Below are 20628 nucleotides of genomic sequence, written 5' to 3'. Positions count from 1 at the left end.
CGGAAATGACACAATAGAGTGAGTGATCTCATAATACACTGAGTGTGGGTTTATATATATATATATATATATACATACACATATTTTAAAGGGTTCAGTTTATGTTAATGAGTCTTTTTGGGTATTAGATAACTGTTGACCAGTGCATTTATAAATCACGGCAGATGAGGCTCAGTGTCGCTTTGATGCCTGCAGGGTTAATTTACACTAATTCGTGGAGACAGAAGGTGACAGTGTTGGACTTCCACGTGGTGATTTGTAACTAGATATTGTAAGTAACATAAAATGTTATTTCTGTAGCACCTTTGCAGACAAACACACACTGCTTCACAACACAATACCAGAGCAAAGAAAAACAGAGTTAATATTGTTTTTAACTATTTCCATTTGTTTTCCTCCTTGTATCCGGATATTTTGACGCAGTTAAACTACAGATTTACCGGCTTAACTTTATTTTGGATGGGGTGGGTGGAGGGGGGGCGGTCTCAAAATAAGAGGGGAAAAAACACTTTGTGAGTAAAGAAAATAAAGCATGCCCCTCTCTCAGTAATAAATATTTTCCGAGTAACGCGCCCCTGGAGTGAGCGGAGAGAGGAGGGACCCACGAGCACTCTGTGCATTTGAACCGAGTCCCCTCTCCGCCCCGCTGTCTCCTCCACCGGAGGCTGGCAATTAGAGGTCTGAAGAAATAGGTCTGCGATTGCTGGGCAGATGAATTAGTTGGCGTTCAGTGTCTGTATGGAGGGTAAGTTCTGTGCGCAGGGGGCCAAAAATGTCGGGGATGTATGGAGTCACGACGCACGACGCAGCGCGGCTCGTCATGACCTGAAGTGAATCACGACGGGATTGCTTTAGTGACGTGAAATTTAGGTTGGCTGCAATTAGGCATGGCTTGTGCGCCGCATATTTACCACCAGCTGTAGCCTCATAGCTGCTTTTTTCCCCCCCCCTCCACCATTTTCATCACCATTTTCTTTTTGCTTATTGTTTTTCTCTGAGTCATTTTTTATATAATGTAGCAGCTTTGCATCAAAAGACATTTCACTACATCCGGAACTTGCGCAAACTATCTTGCGCTGTATTGCATTTTTCCCCCTATTAAGTAAAGAGCGTGGCTGCTCTGCGCTGGTCAAGTGTTTGCGGATTTCTTTCTGGACACGGCGCTTCATGCTTCGTGCACCTGTGGACGCCTGCAAAGGAGGAAGCGAGGACGCCTTTTGTGATTTCTTTTATTTTTTTTTACCCACCCCACGCTCACACACGCACATACGAGGGTCGGTTTATTTGTAGTGTCTTTCCAGCGAATTAAAGCGTCTGTCGGATGCACGGCTGGATTTCAAGCAGTCTGAAAGGTCTGGTCAGATTCAGCACCACATCGGCTCTGAACAGCTCCCGGTCGTCGCGTGTGGATGGGCTCTGTCGTTCTCCGCGCCTCCTGCAGCTCCTAACTACCGGCAACAATGGCATCACACGGGTTCTGGTCTCTTGGCGGAGATAATGCGGGGGCCAATACCGGGAGTCAGAGCCCGAGTACGCGTGAGTGGCTTTTTGTCTTCAAACCACCTCCTGATGGACCGGGCGCAGTAATTCCTGAGCGTTGTCTCAAGCCAGTGCCCTGCATTCACCGAACCACCAGACAGGCCTTATAATAGGCAACAATCCTGCTTTCTTTTTTTTCTTTTTGCTTCTTTCTTTCTTATTTTTCTCCACATGAGACATTTTTCGTGTATCTAAAGAGCTGTTTTATTCCAAGTTGCATGGCGCATTTTGTGTTTCCCTAAACTTGGACTGAAGCTGAAGCCAGCACATCCCTTATCTGATTTATCCCACTTCTCTCTTTCAGCCAGGGCTTGGTGCCAAGCAGCGGCCCAGAAATTATCCGGAGGAATTGGATCGAAATTATGTGGTATGTTGGGGAAGGAGCGGGGGTGGGGGTGGAGACGGAGGGGAAGCTATTTTTAGGCAAACCTGCCAGCTATTTCCATCATCCAACTGTCTGGCCCTAGAGTAATAAAAATATATATTTCGATGCTCTTTTTTTGTGGGTTTCCAAAGCGCTGCTAAATGTCGGGGAGGTGGAGAAACCCGCCGAGCCGGGCGCCAAGCAGCCGCCCCAGACGGCTGCAGGAACCTGCGGCTGCAACAAATCCTGCAACTGCACCAAAGCTGCTGTGGGCTTCTCCGACCTCTATTCAACAGGTACAAAAGTGCACTGTGAAGCTGGATTAATTTTAAGATTTATTTTCTTCCCCGAGTCCAAACTTGGCTTTGCATTGAGCAGTTTTCACTGTGCGAAGTAGGCTAGAAAATAGACATTGTTTTTATGCAATATTTGTATATAATCATCTTAACTATAAAAGGAAATAATCTCAAAATGCGTATCAAATATTTGCATCTGATCGCACAAACTCCTGAGAAATTATTGGCTGAAGTTATCCGCTTTAATCTCAATTTATAAAATAACACATTGTGTATTGGATGAATAGTTTTGTCCATCATTTTCATTTTTTCACCACATTCTGAGAGAGGAGTTATGTTGGTCTGTTCTCCTCAAAGAGGGGCTATTTCCGAGAGGTCACCTTCACCAGAATCAGGTGTTGAGCGCAAAACACGAGATTTTCGTATAAAGCAGAATCAGTGTTCGGACGTGGAAACAATATAAAATATTTATTTGTATGGAGGAAAAATTCAAAGACAAAAAAATAAATAAAACTTTGACTCGTGTAAATGTGAATCTTAATATTGCGTGGAAGCATTTTTTGCACACATTCCTCCGTCCTCAAATAAAAATCACAAAATGTCTCCACTGTAATCCACCCCCCCTCTCGCAGACCTGTTACCGGCCACGGACGGTGATACCAAAACGATGACCTTCCTGCAGGAAGTTGTGGATATTTTACTGGCCTACATAGTGGAGTCTTTCGACCGGGAAACGAAAGTTATTGATTTTCATTATCCGAACGAGCTGCTTCAGATGAACAACTGGGAGCTGCAGGACGAACCTGCGACTCTGGACGACATCTTGATCAGCTGTCGCGCTACATTGAAATACGCCATCAAAACAGGTGGGCCTGGGTCTGATTTTATTGCATGCATGCAAATCAATAAATTCACTTTTTAATATACATATATGTTTATTTAAAAAAATGCTTCGGAGTGTTGGAAGAAATTTCCCCCCCAGGCTGTATCATCACACGCAGGCCTGAATCCCGGCCTTTCGCTCATCTTTGTGTGAAATCTGCCAAAATTCCAATATTTACGCATATAAATGGCAAATTAAAAACATGTTTTGACAATAAAATAAAAAGAAAAGCTATATAAATTACAGAGAGCCACTGTGAAAATTATGTTACACCCTACAAATTATTTAAAACTCGAGTTACTGCAAAACTAAACTGGAAACACGAAAGCGGTAAGCTTAAAAAACCGACCCGGAAAGAGAGAGGCAAACAAAGAAAACGTCTTTAACGTGTTCCGGGTTTAATAAATAATTAAATAAAATGATAAATGATGCCTATAAAGCATCAACACAGTTGTCCTCCTTTTCCTCCTCCTGACCACCAGACCGATAAATGCAGTGACGCAGTAAATCTGGTTCACCAAGTAGGAGATAATAGGCTAATAACCAGGCTTCATAGGCCAAGTCCATTATTCTCCCCTGAGTGACACACGCAGGGGGGGATTTACAGCAACGCCACAGGACAGATTTCAGCCTCCAAAAAAAAAAGAAAAAGAAAAACTGAAAAAATAGTTTATGGTGGTGATGAATATTTAACAACCTTAAAAACAATTAAAATCACACTGTAATGCGGATATAAGCAAAGATGTGAGGATTTCAATCATTTATTGTAATCATTTATCAGCAATTTTCCTCTGCTACGAGAAAAATGTTTATTATTATTATTTAGGAATTATATGGTGTTGAGAAGGACATGCACCAGATTTATAAGTACAGTTATATCTTCCTTCCTTTGTTTTTTTTTTCTTTTTTTTTTTTCTTGATCACCCCCATAAATTACTCTTTATTTTAACGCCCGTGTTTATGACGCACACTGAGATCTGATCACGTGTCAGTGCTGTAACATGGTTTGTGTGTTTACCTTTTACATTACACCAAATGTTTTCATCATTTGGTGTTTTCATTCACGTGTTTTTTTTTTAAGTTGACTCTGCAGCTACAATTCTAACCCGCAATTAAAGCGCTCAGGAGATGACAGCTTCTGCTCGCTAAGGAAAACCTTAAAATTGCAGCCATTTCACACTCCTCCTCTTTGCCTTTTCCATCCTCTGCTCCTTTCCTGTCAGCCCACCCCAGGTACTTCAATCAGCTCTCCACGGGATTAGACATGGTCGGACTTGCAGCCGATTGGCTAACATCCACCGCCAACACCAATATGTAAGTATGTGGTCTGCTTCATCGCGATTTTAAGCGGTGATAATGATAATGACAATGGATTCCATTTCCGGACCATCCGCGTGCAGTCTGCTCTGCGTCTGCATGGCCTGATAGCCCCCCCCCCACGCACACACACACACACACACTCAGTCATGGCGAATGAAAAGGGCTGAGGCCCCCACCCCTCAGCCCCCCACAAGGCTCCCCCCTCTCCCCCTCAGCCTTTTATCCCTCCCCTTCACCTCTGATCCTCCTGGGGATTCGAGAGGAGAAAATTAGCTCTGAAATTAAATTCAGACTAATCTGGAGCTAATTTCACATGTGTGTTTTGGGGGAGATAAACTCTTTTGGCAACTGTGAGGAAATGAAAAGTAAACCTGCTGTTTACAGTGGAGGGAGGTTCAAATGAATACAGCCAGTATCTTAATACAAAAATATATTTATAAATATATATAGAAATATTAGGGAGCACACAACAGAGATGCAAGTTTTAAATAGGAGCAGGATGATGAAAATGTGGGAGTTCAAAATATTAAAGGAGTGCATTTTGTCAGTAAAATTTTGGGTGTTTGGCTTGAAAAAAATATTTTCATGTGCATTTAAGTGTTTCTATATAAATGGAAAAAACTTCAGAATGCATCAGAGCTGTTAAAATGTGTACACACGATTGACAGTAATTCTGCACTTCTTCAAAAGTGAAGCCAGAAACCTCCAGAAAACCTCAGAATCTGAGCATTTTTTAAATGAACCTCTGCACAGGCCAACGACAACCCTCCTTTCCTGAAACGTCCAAACTTCAGATTTTTAAAAAATAATGTCCGTTTAATGGCAGCTTTTTATTTGTTGATGAGTCACGATGGCACCGTGCTCCTGTAACGAGCGCCATGTGATGCGTCTTGTGTAACGTGCAGGTTCACCTATGAGGTGGCTCCTGTCTTTGTGCTGCTGGAGTACGTCACTCTGAAGAAGATGAGGGAGATCATTGGCTGGCCGGATGGGCGAGGAGATGGCATTTTTTCTCCTGGTATGTTTGCATGGAAGGTGGCGCAGAGCGCTCTGACACCCCTCTGTTTGACTGGAGATGGAACTGGCTGTGTGTGTGTGTGTGTGTGTGTGTGTGTGTGTGTGTTGTAACGTGTCAATTTGCATTTTGATGATATAAATGGAACGTGTTTCAAAGCCAATTAGCATAAAATAATTTTCAGTTTAAGCCCCCTCACCCACCCCAATCTTTAATTTCTCCCATGCACTTCATAATGAGAGGCAATCATCGGAGAATTTACTGACAAAGCCTGTGATTGGCTGTGACATTGTGGACAGCGAGATGCAATTTTGGATGCTTTGTCATTTCTTGATATGCTCTTGATAAACAAAAGTTTGTTTTACATGAACATGGACATCTTGAAACAATGTAGCAGCCTACTTTTTTTATCAGTAGTTTATTGGCTTACACATTTACCTAACAAGCAAAAGATTTGTGGTTCAATCCAATGAGAAGACAGATTCCTTTGGGGTTGTGTCAGTAAACATGCAGAGCTATCTACTGTGGCAGCTCCTTGAGAATAAGGGAGCAATCGTTTAGAAACCCTGCATCACTCCCTGGAGACACGTCCCTAACTCAATCCTGTCTGTCCTCCAGGTGGTGCTATTTCTAACATGTACGCCATGCTGCTGGCCCGCTTCAAGATGTTCCCTGAGGTGAAAGAGAAGGGAATGTCATCCGTTCCCAGACTGGTGGCCTTCACATCCGAACATGTAGGCATCCGTGTTTAAAATCCGCTCGATTATTTCCTCACGGCATCGTCAGTGTGTGTCTGCTTGACTCAAACGGTGAACACTGAACACTATTTGGACATTTCTTTAAGTCAAATGTCAAAAAATGTATCTTTCAGCTGCTAGAATAACACAAAAAAGATCTCATGGTAACTGTGGCTGTGCTTGATGTGTGACTACGTGTCACTTTAACTCCACCGCTGCTGATAAAAAGCTGACATTATGCGCGTCGCATGCAGAAGGACACGAGGTGACTGGTGTGCCTGTCACCTTCATCTTTAGAGGACAGCTGAAAGATGCTGTGAGGAAAAAAGCAATGAAATTACAAACAAATCGGTCATAAGACGTACATATTTACGGATCCGGTCACTTATTATCTTTTTTCCCCCCTTGTCTTCAACTCTTAGAGCCATTTTTCAATCAAAAAGGGTGCAGCAGCTCTCGGCATTGGGACCGAAAGCGTGATCTGCATCAAAGCAGATCAAAGGTAAAACTGGCTTCAGTCGTGCATCATACTTCAGTTAAACCATGAGGCATATTCATTGTTTTTGATGTTAAAAACACTCGATATAGAAACAGTTATTATTGTATTATTGTGGAGAAACACTACAGCCTTCTAATCCTCACAAACTTGTTTTACCCAAACCAATAAGGCCTAAAAACCTGATAATGTTCACAAGTAACAGTAAAAATGTGTCACTCAAATTTATATTTCATCTTGTGACCCTTTAAAAGAAGTCCAAACCCTAGACTGGAAAACACTCAATGATGTGTAACTACAATACTTAACAATGATTCATGACTATTTGTAACCTTATAATATGATATGAAATCCTTTATATATTACTGCTTATAGTTGTACTTAAAGGGACAGTTCCTCCCAAAATTACATTTACATTGTTTTCTCCCTCTCATCTGTGTTTCGCTTTATCCATCTGATCTGTTTTGTGCTCAGTTTTGGAGAGATGTCCACGTCTTGAATCTAATGGAACTCTCCTCGAGGCGTTAAGAGCATCAGAGTATCAGCATTGTCTCTTTCAAGTAATCGTGAATAGGTCAACCGAATAACCTACAAAACTGTTTCCATTGCTCACATTCCCCAACCAACGGAAGTAGAAGCTAACATTAAACATTAAAGTCAAGAGAGGTGACATTAATGTTTACAGCGTGCCTGGAAGAAAATGGATGAGCGGGTGGACTTTGGCTTGTATAGTCGCACTGTGAGCTTTATGGACGGGCTCTGGGGGTCCAAGCCCATACATAAAGGTCACTGTGCCCCCTAAGCTGAATTCTACTGGCATTTAGAACTAAAAGTAAAATTAAGCAATAAAATTTGGCAATAAAAATGTTTAATACCTCAAATGTTGTAGTAACAATTACGCCAGTGTTAATTATTAGGTTAAATACCAGAGTAAGTCAAGTCTTATGCCTCCCTGTCAAAGTTAGTTGCCCATCCACTCCATGTGCTCTGGTGCCGACCCTGTCCTGTCCCTTTAAGTAGAATTTCAAATGCAATACTTGCACTTATATTTTCTGTATTTCTGTTCCTGTGCTGCCTTTTGTTTTTAAGGTAGAAGGCCTTCTTTGCCCACTGACAGTATGACAAACAACTTTAAAGCCAACTAAAGCTTGTTTTCCCTTTGCAGCGGTAAATTGATCCCAGCTGACCTTGAGAGGCGAATACTGGAGGCAAAACAGAAGGTAAGATGATGTACATTTATTACCCTGCTATAAATAGACAGATATGACTTCATACAGTTTGGATTTTATGGGGTGCACTCGACTGAAACTGCAGGGATGATGAGGGAAATTTGGGAACATATTGTAACAACATAACGGCCTCATATGCAGTATTTTGGTTGCTCTTGTGCAGGGTTTTGTACCTTTCTTCGTAAGTGCGACTGCTGGGACAACAGTGTACGGAGCTTTTGACCCCCTCATTGCCATTTCTGACATTTGCAAAAAGTACAACATCTGGATGCACGTGGATGTGAGTAAAGCAAGTTTCTTCCTGATTTATTTAAAGTGTCATATTGACCTTTCACATGTGGGATTTTTGGAGTGTTTGTGCACAAGAGGGATTTTAATGGAGGCATACACAGAAGCAAAGAGCTCACCTCTGAGTTTGACAAATCTATTATGTCTGTCTCGCCTCTAACTGCTTGCGGTTGACCCAGATAGAGAGCGCGCCATTTCCTATCTAACACTGGAGATTAGAAAAACTGGAACAGAGGCTGTAAATCATCTCCTCCCCTGACTTTACCATCATGGGCCGTCTCACTGAAGGAACTCTATCTCTTAATGAAAGTGATTTAGTCCTGACAGGGGGACACCTCTATTAAGAGCAATAAATGGCCTTGTCTGTCATCCCTCAACTAGCTGAGATGGGTAAAAAAAAGCACGCACGCATGCACACATGCACACACACACACACATTGTGATTGTTAATCATTTTCATTGGTTTATCTCCTAAATTTTCTAGCTACAGCTCCCAGAAAGACATATACTCACTTATTAATACACTTTATGTGGTACACCTTTGGCCCCCTTTTTGCCCTCAGGTCTGCCTTAATTCTTCCAAACATAGATTTAGCGAGGTGCTGGACACGCTCCTCAGGGGTGTTGGTCCCTTTTGACATCACACCATTGCACAGTTGCTGCAGATTTGTTGTCTCGACATCCATGCTGCTAATTTCCCATTTCACTCCATCCCAGAGGTCCCTATTAGATTGAGATCTGGTGACAAAAAGTCAAAGTTGTGCATTCAGAGATGCTCTGCTTCATACTTTGGTTATAACGAATAATTATTAGAGTTACTCTTGCCTTCGTATCTGCAGTGTGGCCATTCTGTTAAGACCTCTGACATCAGTACGACATTTTCACCCTGACAACAGCCACACACCGGATATTTTTGCTTTTTCAGGCCATTCTCTTTAAACCTTAGAAATGGTTGTGTAAGAAAATCCTGATAAAACAGCAGTTTCTGAATTACTCAGTCTGACTCCAACAACCATCCCACATCAGTTAAATCACCTTTCTTCCCCATTTTGATGCTCAGTTTGAGATTCAGCAGGTCGTCTTGACCATGTCAGTGTCCATGACCACATCACTCAGATGTTGCCATGTGATTGGCTGATTAGATATATTCATTAGGAAGCACTTGAACAGATGCAGTGTATATATTCATAGACAAAACAGTGATATTAAAGTGTACTAATACTACTACTGTGTGTGTGTGTGTGTGTGTGTGTGTGTGTGTGTGTGTGTGTGTGTGTGTGTGTGTGTGTGTAGGTGTGTGTGTGTGTGTGTGTGTCACAAAAATAGTCCCTGTTGTGTTTTTAAATCTTAAATATTAAATGAGGTTGGGCTAGTTGGCAGAACTTCTACAGAAATCAAAGGCTTTAGTTCTGGAGTGTTAAACATGTGGCCAGGGCCAAAATTGGCCCACCCAGGTGTCTAATCAGGCATTGTAGATGGCTTTGCAAAATAGGAAAAATGCAGGGGAGCTTGGCATACATGTTGGAGTATTTACTGTGTGAGTGATGAAGTCAGTAGTACACAAACCATTAAATGACAGGAAATCAGATAGAAATTTTTTTACAGTAAAAAAAAAACCCATTTTCTATTAATTAAAACAGCAATTCTTTTTTTTAACTTATGGCACAAAGTTCGGGTAATGAGCTGCCAGTATGATGTCTGTCTTTTTGTGCTCAGACTTAATTTTTGAAAGTTTAACCGCAAGGAGCAGTGCTGATGTTTTTTTATTTACTACAGTAGTACTTCTTTGTATTGTGGAAAGACTGAGACAGTTCATTTTTCTTAAGACATGTCAGGATTTCACCATCAGTTTTATACATGGATGGTTTATTAAATGTGGATGCTAATGTCTTTCATCTCTTCGTGTTTCAGGGAGCATGGGGAGGAAGTCTGCTCATGTCCAGGAGACACAGGTGGAAGCTGGACGGAGTTGAGAGGCAAGTAACTGTTTTATGTGGTTTGGCCCCAAATGGGCAAATATTATAAGCTAATGAGCATTTCATATAACGTTGAATGATGGTTGGTTCTTTTTGTTTTGTTTTTTTAAACTGCAGGGCCAATTCAGTCACATGGAATCCACACAAAATGATGTCCGTCCCTCTGCAGTGTTCTGCCCTGCTGGTCAGAGAGGAGGTAGGCCTCAATTTCTCAGCCCCATGCTGCGTATTCCTGCTTTTGTTTATTGAGGTGATTCTGTAAATGCTCTGGCTCTCACTTCACAGGGTCTTATGCAGAACTGCAACCAGATGCACGCCTGCTACCTATTCCAGCAGGACAAACACTACGATCTTTCTTACGACACCGGAGACAAGGCGCTGCAGTGTGGACGTCATGTGGACATCTTCAAGCTGTGGCTCATGTGGAGAGCTAAGGTAATATAAATATAAATATAAAGTTTGATGATTGTAAGCAGCTATTAATAGGGTATAAATAATAATATGCTAGAACACTATAATCAATGAAGATTGTTGTACTGTCTGCAAAAATGTATATATTTGGCAGCATGGGTCTGTTCTGGGACCTCCTTGGCCTTCTGCATTGTTACATGGAAAGCTAGAGGCAGGGAGAGCAGCAGCAAGACCTCACCTTTGATTGATAAAGTGATGGCATGCTGCTACAGAGCAGAAATCAATAACAATAGCCGTACTATTCAGTCAGACACAGCTAGAAAAGGAAGAGCTGTGGATCCAGATGTGTTGCAAAGCAGCTTGCAGATTTAAGAATGTTAAACTGTCTTAAAAAGTGCATCTTGTGCAAGATTTGTCAGTCTAATGGTTAGAAGAGTATCAGATGAACCATCAGCTGATGCTGGCTGTCATTAAGCTAATCCAGCTGTTGTCAGACTGTTGCAAATGCTTTCTCTCTTTTCAGTTAATTAAGCTGCTTCCCCTTGTTTCACTTTTCATTTTCGTTTTGGCTCTGCTATATTATATTAATGCATTTTTAAAAAATTGCTTATGCATAGATTATATATGAAAGCTTCTCAAAATTTCAGTCATTTACTCTTCTAAGAAAATGTGTCAAAACTCAGAGAAAAACTTTGTGAGTTATTAAGTCAAAATTAAAAATAAAAACCTGAAATTTTGAATTATGGATGTCAAAAAAATTAAATGACGGAAACTGAGTTTAACTTCGGAGAAGAAGACAAACTCTGAGATCCTACAGCAACTTCTAAATGTCTTTTATTTGTTTGTTGTCATTTTAAAATTGCTTTTATACTTTAATCTATATACTAATATATATTAATTTTGTATTTATTTATTGTTTGAAAGTGTCTTGTGTCGTGGATATGTGACATCAGGTGGGGGAAAAACACCACTTTTGAGTTTTATGGACCAAATAAGATGCCACCCTGGTTTTCTGCTGGACACGCCCCATTTCCAGGGACCAGATGACCAGATTTAAATCAAATTTTCAAATATTCAACCTATCCTTGTTGGTCCCTCATTGGCTAAAATGCATTTGGCTGCATATGTAACATGTTTTAGATTGACCCTGATGAAGCCCAAAGCCAAATGTTCTCTATACTATATTATAAATTTATATACTGCTGTGGCATTTGAACAATTGCAGATAAACATCTTTTCTTTGACAGGGCACCATTGGGTTCGAGGCTCAGATTGACAAGTGTCTGGAGCTGTCCGAGTACCTCTACAACAAGATTAAAGACAGGGAAGGATACGAGATGGTCTTTGATGGCAAAGTATGTTCACATTCATCTTTCATTCTCTCTAAAGGATAATTCATCTGCAGTCACACAATCATGTAAAAGTAGCTGACATTAACCCATGTTGCTCCTTTTTCCTCAGTGTCATTATTGCTGACTTGATTTCCATGCAGAGTGTTCTGGCTTTGAGTTGGATGAATGCCATTTTTACCTCCAGATGCCAGTGTAATGTGCTGCTATTATGTTTAATGAATAGCATAACGGCCCATAATTGCTCATATGCATATGAATAGCGTGGTGTCTGAAATATCCTGCACTAAACTGAAGTACAACACAAACATATGTGGGTATGAAGAAAACTCTCTTATGAAAGGGGTGCTTGGACACATGGGGTAATTTATTATGAAAGCTCTTTAATGTTTCAAGCCTTATTGTTTTCCTGCTGAGCCCCAAAAAGGCTATGAGCATCATAACCCAGAGGGGGATGAGAAAAAGCCAAGTCCTCTGGGCAATGGCCCAGGTGCTCACTTGTCTGTGCCTTCCATTGAGCCATTACATCAATCTGATGTTGAATATACTACAGCCAAACCAGCCCAGCTGTATAAATGAGGCTGGTGTGCATGGTTAGTCAGCTGTTGGTAATGAATGCCCTTCCGCTCTTATGCAGACAGGCAGGCAGGGAGTTCTTGCAGGGATTCGGGTGCCAGAAACTAGTACTGTGAGGAGCTTTCAGACATCTAGTGACAGAAGGCACGCTACCTGTCCGATGCTGTGAACTCATATTGGATTGTTGCTCTGGGATGCAAATCAGCATTTTCATTCAAAATCAGTTTGGCTTAGGATACAAGCATTTTAATGTCATAAGATTTCTGCAGGATTTTAGGCATGAATAGCTTTGAATTCTACAAAACGGTTGTATACCATGTTTAAACTGCGTGTATAAAGGTGTAGGTATATGCAATACGCACACAGACTGTATATATAAAAGATGAATCCTTAATTTTCAGAATTGGTTAGTGCTAAATTATATCACCTCTGCTGTCTGGCCCTGCCTACTATATTTTTTTACTTTGCCATATATAATTAAATTCATAATTCGCCATTAAATAAAAAAGTAGAACATATTCTACACCAGGGTCATTTTGAAGTTTTAAAGATGTGCACACCAAGACCTGCTCTACAATTTAATGGGCTTATGAATAATCATTACTCTCATGAACGCCAAGATAAATCAGCATTTTTTTTATTATTATTTTTATACAACTGCACTCAGTCGCTGTTTGTTTTTCCTCAGTTTATTCCTCTGATATCTTGTGGTCTGTGTGTCCCCTCAGCCTCAGCACACCAACGTCTGCTTCTGGTACCTGCCGCCTGGCATCCGCTACATGGAGGACAAAGAGGAGAGAAAGAAACACCTGCACAAGGTGGGTACTCTCAGATAAGAAGTCTCACTGTAGTATCTCCCCAACACAACTTTCACGAGCCCCGTCATTCATATCCAGCTCGACTATCACACATCTTTCTAATTAGGGGCAGCTTATACTCAGGATTAAAATACTACTTTGCCCTGCACATGAGGAGAAAAAAATGGCAGCGGTCTTAAACAGGACACAGAGTACGGGTTAAAAAGAAGTGAGGCTTTTCAGCTGGCTAATGTGGTGGCCATTCAGAGGATACTACAGCAGCAGGGGCCTCATAATTGACAATCAGGACAAACAGATGGCGTTCATGTCTGCCATACAAAGACCACTTCTCTCTCTTTTCTCTCTCTTCCCGTTGACTAGAAATTGTTACCAGCTTCATCATTGCTCTGCAAATGCAGATGTTTCCCTTTGTTTTCTTTGAAAGATTACTTGAAAAAAACACCATGGTCATGCTTCACCGAGTAGACAGACTGACTGGACAGCTTTTCCACACTCTGACTCTGAGCCTGAGGGGTGACGTAATGCTGCCAGATTAGCACTTTGAGGAAGAGCTAAGAACTGAAGGAGCCCTCATCAGTTTCCACGTGTCTTAATGACATCCTCTAATGGATGAGGAGAATGGGAGGAACTGTTAAAAGATTGATTTGAAGGAAATCAGCACACAGTAAATTATTTTGCAGCAAGCACGCCAACTGCAGTGAGACACCTGCAAGACATTAGGAAAAAAATGACTGATTATGTGATGAGAGCTGTAGGGAAACAACTAACTAATCTAGCAGGCAGTAATCTGAAACTGAAGTCAACTTCCTCGAGAAGTTAGCTGAGTGTTAAAGCCTGTTTTGGTAATACCCACAGATTTATTAAAATTCTTGCACGATTATTCTGGGTTATATGAGCCACGGTTAACTTAAGCTCTTAAGCTAAAGCTGCACTGAAACTGTCACTTGAACTTGCTGGATCTCATCTGCATATCCTGAAGTTGGTCATGATGAAACCTTTTTATACAAATCCTCTAACCAACCAAGCCCTAAAAATGATATTCCAGAGACACAGACGCTAAGGAGTTTTCTCTCAGTGAGCCATCTAACAGGCCGAGCGTCGGTCAAAACGAGCACTGAGAGTTTCAGACATGAAATTGAATCTGTCGCCGCTCATCACTACAAAGAATCTACACCAGCATCGTGACTCTGCTGAGTACAAAATAAATGAGCATCACCCCTGGCTTCGCTCTTAGAGATAACCTCTCAGCGTGGCAGGAGCAGTAGTCATGGGGCTGTGCACCCAGCTGCTGTTACATTTAGCTGTCAGACCGATGGGGGGGTAAATGACCTACATGGTCTGTAGGTCTGATGAACCTGGGAAGAACTTTGACTTGTATAAACAAACAAGCACCCATTTAGATCCGATTACACGGAAAGAGAAGTAGTCAGGCAATACTCTCCCAAACTGTTCCTGCAATTTGAGTTAGACGACAGTTAACAACCATGTAAAATGTAAAAACACGAACTAAATGCTCATATAAATGAGATATTATCTGTGAAAAAAAGTAGTTCTGCAATCAAATCATTTAAAGTACTGAGAATAAAATATTATTTTCCTACATTTTTATTTTAAAAATTTAAAAATGCAAGTAAACAGTGATTACTTTTATTATATGCAGACACAAAATTTATGAGAAAATGTCAAGATCCTACAGTCGTCCCAGGGTTTGCTGAATTCTTGTTCTTTAATAGTTTTGCATTTCTTTTTTTTTTAGTTTTGTTTAGGTTTTGTTTTGCTCTTGAGCATTTTTAGCCTTTAGGTGTTATTATATTTGAGTTCTGTTTACTGTATGCATTATTGCAGCTTTATTTGCCCCATTGGTATTTCCCTTCATCTCCTCATCTCGTCCCATCTCTTCTGTTAAGTTCACTCAAGTTCTGTTTGTCCTTATTTGAATATATTTCCTGTTTTAGTTTTGTGGTTGTTTGTCTCTTGTGTTTTGCATTTAGTTTTATTTCCCCTTCAGCCTCGTTAGAAAATTAATAAACTGGTGTAGTAATCTGCACAAAATGAGTATGAGTTGACTTAAATAGAAGAAGGACACAAAATGACCATAAACAAACTCAAAACAAACACAAGGTCAGGATATAGTCTGAGGATATCCTTTCTCACATTTAACACTAAATCGAGGACAGTCCGCTTCAGGCCCGCTCTATTTATTGGAAATACTGTGTGCTGGTCTGGGTGTTTCTTGCTTAGAGCACGCAGGAGGTAAGACACGTAACGCTGTGAATTCACAGGATGCTTACCTGCTTACCTATTCTTTGTTAACATGGTTAACCTTGCAAAGCATCTAGCTGTATAGCTCACCATGTTTGTGAGGTAAGGTTGCGAGACTTTTTCATTTGCGCCCAATGGCCCATTTTGTCTCTGCCCTGACCTTCTGTGTATCTTTCACATATTTTATTTTCTCTTCCTGAAGGAACAGCAATTCATGCTGTATTTGTTGCATGTTGTCAGGTGGCTCCCGTCATAAAAGCCAGAATGATGGAGTACGGGACAACTATGGTGAGCTACCAGCCACAAGGGGACAAGGTCAACTTCTTTCGCATGGTGATCTCAAATCCTGCTGCTACCTTTGAGGACATCGACTTTCTTATTGAGGAGATTGAACGACTTGGCCAGGATCTATAAGACACATCTCTCCAAATCCTCTTGTACTTTTCCCCTTGACGGATGAATTGTTTGTCGTGAATGTACTGGTAAACTTATTTTCTTTTCTCTCAATCTTTCCTCCAAAGTCTCATATTTAAGAGTATATTTGAGAAAAAAGATCCGCAGATATATCCATATATTACGTATTGTAGCTTTGCCGTGGGCTGACTTGGTCCAAAGCTATGTAAAAGTGCTTCTGTCTGCTTCTCCTGTAGTGTAGTAGATCCCAGAGTAGTGTAAGTGACGTAACTTTAATGTAATTTTTGTGATATGAAATGCTTGTGCAATAAGTCGATGAGAAAGAGTTTATTTCTCAATCATTTCTCATTTGCCGAGTCCGTTGTTAAGTGCCAAACGTGGTTGTGTTCTATTGTAACTTTAAAGCATTTTAAACTTCTCGTTTAAAACAAAAATAGCACTTCACCTTACCTCAGCTTAATCAACTGCCTTTACATCTGCACATTATACTCAAAGCAGGACAGAACTCCTTCTCTTACCTGGTGTTGTTACACAGTGCCAGCACATGTTAAAGACATAACCCAGCCAGAGCAGACTGCATGATGGAAACGTGAAAACAGAGCAGTTCAAAGCATTTACAATCAAGCCAGTTCACCACCCATCACCTCTGCCTTTGATAGTTCAACCTGCAGCTCATGATGCTGCTCTGCTTATTGATTATTAAGACTTTTTTACTCTCTTTCTAATGTGTTTAGGCGATAAAGGCTTGTAAAACCCATGCCGCTGGACATTGTTGACTTGCTACATGAATACATCGAAATGGGATCCATTTCCATCCTTGCTGTATAATTAGCTTTGCTCCATATGTTAGAATGAAGAGCAGCACTTGAGCTATAATCCTTAAGTTTCCAGTGTATTGAACTGCATTGAATAGATTTCAGATTTTCTGCAGTAGTCATCAACTGTATTTGTGTCCTGTTACTGTTGCTATGTGTGGTAGTAGTACCAGTTGTTTTCCAAAGCATTTCACCTAACAACCTTATTTTTTCATTGCATATTTGACAGACTAACTGCTGAAAGCCAATCTGCTGCCTCCAGGGGCCATTACATACATGTATTCATTTCCTTGCACTGAGTAGCACACCAAGGTAGTAGTTGAGTAGACTTTTTTTCTCTTCTTGGAAAGGACACCAACTGTGCACATGACCAGACATGTCCAAGGGTCTACAGTTTGCTTTATGTAGGCTGTGTTGGGAACATTAGTTTAGTCCAAACAACATAATGAGTCTAATGTAAATTACTTCAAATTCTCTTAGAAGTCTTCTTCACTTCTTTACCTTGACCGCTTGACATTTTCATTTTAAAGGAGGACAAATTAGGTAATTGTTTGACTATTTTTATCACAACCCTGATGTTCCAATACAGCTCCCAAATTAAATTCATTGCTCAGTAAAGGTATACCCCAAATACGTAGGGTTACCCACTCCATCCGAACGAACAACTTCCTGCCAGCCTGCATCATTAATTCACCTCTTTGAGACTTGAAAAGGCGAAGACATACAAGGAAGCATGTTGAAATTAAGTCCTTGCCTTGTTTCTTTTGCACAACAGTATATGGGAAGTATGACCAATTGATCATTTAGGCAAAGTGCTACCAAGGTGCCCCAAAGGGCATCATAGCCCTGGCTTCACTGCATGCCCACTGCCATTTATATACAGGGAATTTGCAGTACTAAAGATTCACTATGAATGGATCTGTTATCTAACTTTGTGGATATTCCTTGTACAGAGAGTCTATGTCAACGTTTGGCAAAAATGCCTATATACTTTGTTTTATTTAAAATGTTACAAATGAATTGCTTTTTAGTGCTGGTTGCAGTGAACCTACTGGAACTTGGATGTTACAGGGTACATGGTGCATTGCCCAGGTGGCAGTTTAAGTCATATCCCCTTTTTTCGCCCCATCAGGTTCTTTAATTCCAGTACCATCTCTGGGCACTGCTCCCAAAGCTTTGTGGCACCAAATTGCCGCTAGCCTGCCAAACAAAACAGGACAGAAATCTTAAGGATTATAACTTTAAATATGAAAGAAAAGATTTTCTTTTTGTAGTCACGCTTTTGAATGAGCACTTACTGAAAGGTTGTGGATCTTAAGAAACCAAGAATTGGGCAATAATGGGGTATTGTTGGGATATAGGATCTTAACCAGATTTGCAGCTACTGTATACCTGACATTACTTGCACTAAATCACTGTTGGGAGGAGCCGCATCCCTTTGCATTGCAACTGAGATTTTGTCTTTCTGCATTCACAAGCAATATTTGAGTATGGGTCCAATATATATATCTATATATATATACATACGCATATATGTATCCTGCATAATATCAAAAGGATCAATAGTAAATGATAATCAAGTTTCCAGACCAAACCCATGGTAGTTTGCAAAAAACAAGAACAAAAAAAGAAACCTGGAGTAAAAGCAGGCTTATCGTAGGCGGGTTAGTTGGAATGTGAACCCTGATTTATCAGGCAGAGGTTCTGTAGCATTTTCATTAGAACAAGTTAGAAAAGCACAATTATAGCTCAACATGGTCGGTCAGTGAACAATCACTTTTGATCATAGACTGTAAATAGTATTTCAAGATGTCCTAAGTACATATCTTTGTGTATACATACGTGTATATAAGACATTTAACCAGAGACTATTTGTGAGGTAAAGTTCTTCATATTTTCTCTATCTCCAATATAGATTACCTGTATTTTCATCCAGTTTGTCCAAAAGGCTTTTTTCCTTGTGTGTATGTATGTTCGATACTTGATTTGTGACTTCTAGCTATTTCAAAGATGTGTTTCAGGGACTGGCTTTAAAGAAACTGATAGATTTTACTTTGAAATACTTCCAAGTCTTACTCAGAGACTCGGGTGTTTGGATTTTCAATGAATATGCAAAGCCATTTTGACTCTGAAGCCCTGTGTTTTTCGTGCACAAGTGATACTTGACGGTATGTGCCAACTGTGTACCTTAGTGTGTTTGTAAGTGTGTTGCCTTAGTATGAATTTTTCAGTATTGTCTAGTTTTCCTCCAAATGGGAGGTTGTGCACTTTAGAGTATACACATGATCAAATAACGTGCAATGTCCGATGGTTGTCCATAAGTTGATGTTTAAAAAAAATTCTACTACTCAAGATATGTAATTTAAGCTCTTTGGTCTGAATGTGCACTGAATCGAGGGTCTGCCAGAAATGAAAGGATTTATTTTTTTCTCAGTTTGTAGATATTGTAAAGCTTCTCCTTTAAATGTTTTACATCTCAACGGAGAGTTGCCTAAAGTTTCAAATTTTTACTTTCTGTTTCGCCCCAAACCAAAATTGGCTTCCACACTGTGACACAGACAGCATCTGATTTATTACAGCGACAATAAAATCTCACTTTGGTAGTCTCGGAAAGCCAGACACTTTGTTTCTCTTGCTGCTGCTGCTAGACTTGCTTCCTTTGCACGACATGCATGCGATGCCTTGCCTATCCAGCTTGTTTGATATACAGTCTCCTATATATCTATTTATATCTATCTCTCTCTCTATATATACATATATACAGTTTGTGTAGCTCCTGTAATTAGCTTTAGTGTCCGATGTATAGCTTAGCTTGTAGATTAGTGCTGTCGCTCTAGCCTTTACATGTGATCTCTGTGTCTTGAGCTTCCTGTAAAGTTTCTTTGTGCCGCCAGCATGCTAACCTCGCCTAGCATTGTACTCCTCTCCGCGCTTGATCTGACTTTCTCTATCCTCTGTCTTTCTGCTTGAAGACTGTCGCAGCTCTGAACGTAGCGTATTATATCTATATGTGTAGTCCCTCAGCATGTCTTTCTGAAAGCTCCTCTCTGCTCTGCGCCTGTACGACCTTTTTCTCTCTTTCTCTTCCGCTTCGCCCTCTGGTAGCAGTGACAACGTATCCTCGCGCTTTCCTCTGATGTTTCTCGGCTGCCCGCTGTCGTTCTGTTCGCGTGTCTGAGACAGTGTGTTGGCTTGTGTCATGGTGCCCACAGTGTCACCGTTTCTGATGTTTGTTTCACAAAGGCCCTTGACTCTGTGGGATGTATGCGAAATAAATTTATCTTAGACTTTAACAAATATATAAGGAAAAAATAGACCCTAGTTTCTTGCTTATGAGAAATATTGTTTGTTTATAAGAACAGTTAAAACTTCCAGTATTCAGAGTGCAGATCATTTCACTGAATATGGTGCAATTTTGAATCATACATTCTGCAAACTGCTGTGCTGGCTTTATCAAACGTTCATTTGTCCTGAACTATATGTTGCTCTTGGGAAAATAGAAATAAATATTGCCAAAACAAACAAAAAAGTGTGAGTCCCTGTTATTTTTACTCAAACCTACAGTTTTATGAGTATTCTCACTGCCATTGTAGCCTGCAGCACTAATGAGTCCTCAAACACTTGTGAATGGAGCCAAATGGCTAAAACATCTAAACCTGCTTTCAGACAAAAAGCTGTAAAATTTTACAATATACACTCAGGGCCACTTCATTAGCAACACTCTGTGGCAGCAACTCCGAATGTCACACATTTGGTGTATTTCAGAAACTGCTGATCTACTGGGATTTTCCCAGATTTCAGCAAATATGCCATCATCTGAAGTTCTCTGGGTGAAAATGC

General features: G+C 40.5%; 1 protein-coding gene across 2 annotated transcripts; it reads left to right on the top strand.

Moving 5' to 3' along the window:
• The first annotated feature begins 555 nt into the window (after positions 1–555).
• Positions 556–20317, top strand: gad2 (glutamate decarboxylase 2). Of its 2 annotated transcripts, none has more exons than XM_084939703.1 (16): positions 556–745; positions 1844–1906; positions 2056–2199; positions 2832–3065; positions 4306–4396; positions 5308–5420; positions 6036–6151; positions 6577–6656; positions 7816–7870; positions 8043–8159; positions 10079–10143; positions 10261–10339; positions 10429–10578; positions 11802–11909; positions 13208–13297; positions 15800–20317. In XM_084939703.1, the coding sequence occupies exons 1-16, from the start codon at positions 739–741 to the stop codon at positions 15971–15973; spliced, it is 1686 nt and encodes a 561-aa protein (XP_084795829.1). In that variant the 5' UTR covers positions 556–738; the 3' UTR covers positions 15974–20317. The 2 variants fall into 2 exon arrangements, with proteins under 2 accessions (XP_084795829.1, XP_084795828.1); XM_084939702.1 differs by lacking the exon at positions 556–745 and adding an exon at positions 752–1536.
• Positions 20318–20628: the final 311 nt, after the last annotated feature.

Source organism: Perissodus microlepis, chromosome 9 (assembly GCF_051167445.1).
Source record: "Perissodus microlepis isolate ML-2025 ecotype Zambia chromosome 9, ASM5116744v1, whole genome shotgun sequence".
NCBI classification, from domain to species: domain Eukaryota; kingdom Metazoa; phylum Chordata; class Actinopteri; order Cichliformes; family Cichlidae; genus Perissodus; species Perissodus microlepis.
Note: the sequence above shows the minus strand (reverse complement) of the source record. Positions and strands in the feature narration are given on the sequence as shown.

Excerpts from the sequence above, each read along its gene's own strand:
- gad2 (XM_084939702.1), top strand. The coding sequence starts at position 1,461 with ATGGCATCACACGGGTTCTGGTCTCTTGGCGGAGATAATGCGGGGGCC. Across the intron at positions 6,152-6,576 it reads TGGCCTTCACATCCGAACAT|AGCCATTTTTCAATCAAAAA; the intron begins GTAGGCATCCGT and ends TTCAACTCTTAG. Across the intron at positions 13,298-15,799 it reads GAAAGAAACACCTGCACAAG|GTGGCTCCCGTCATAAAAGC; the intron begins GTGGGTACTCTC and ends GCATGTTGTCAG.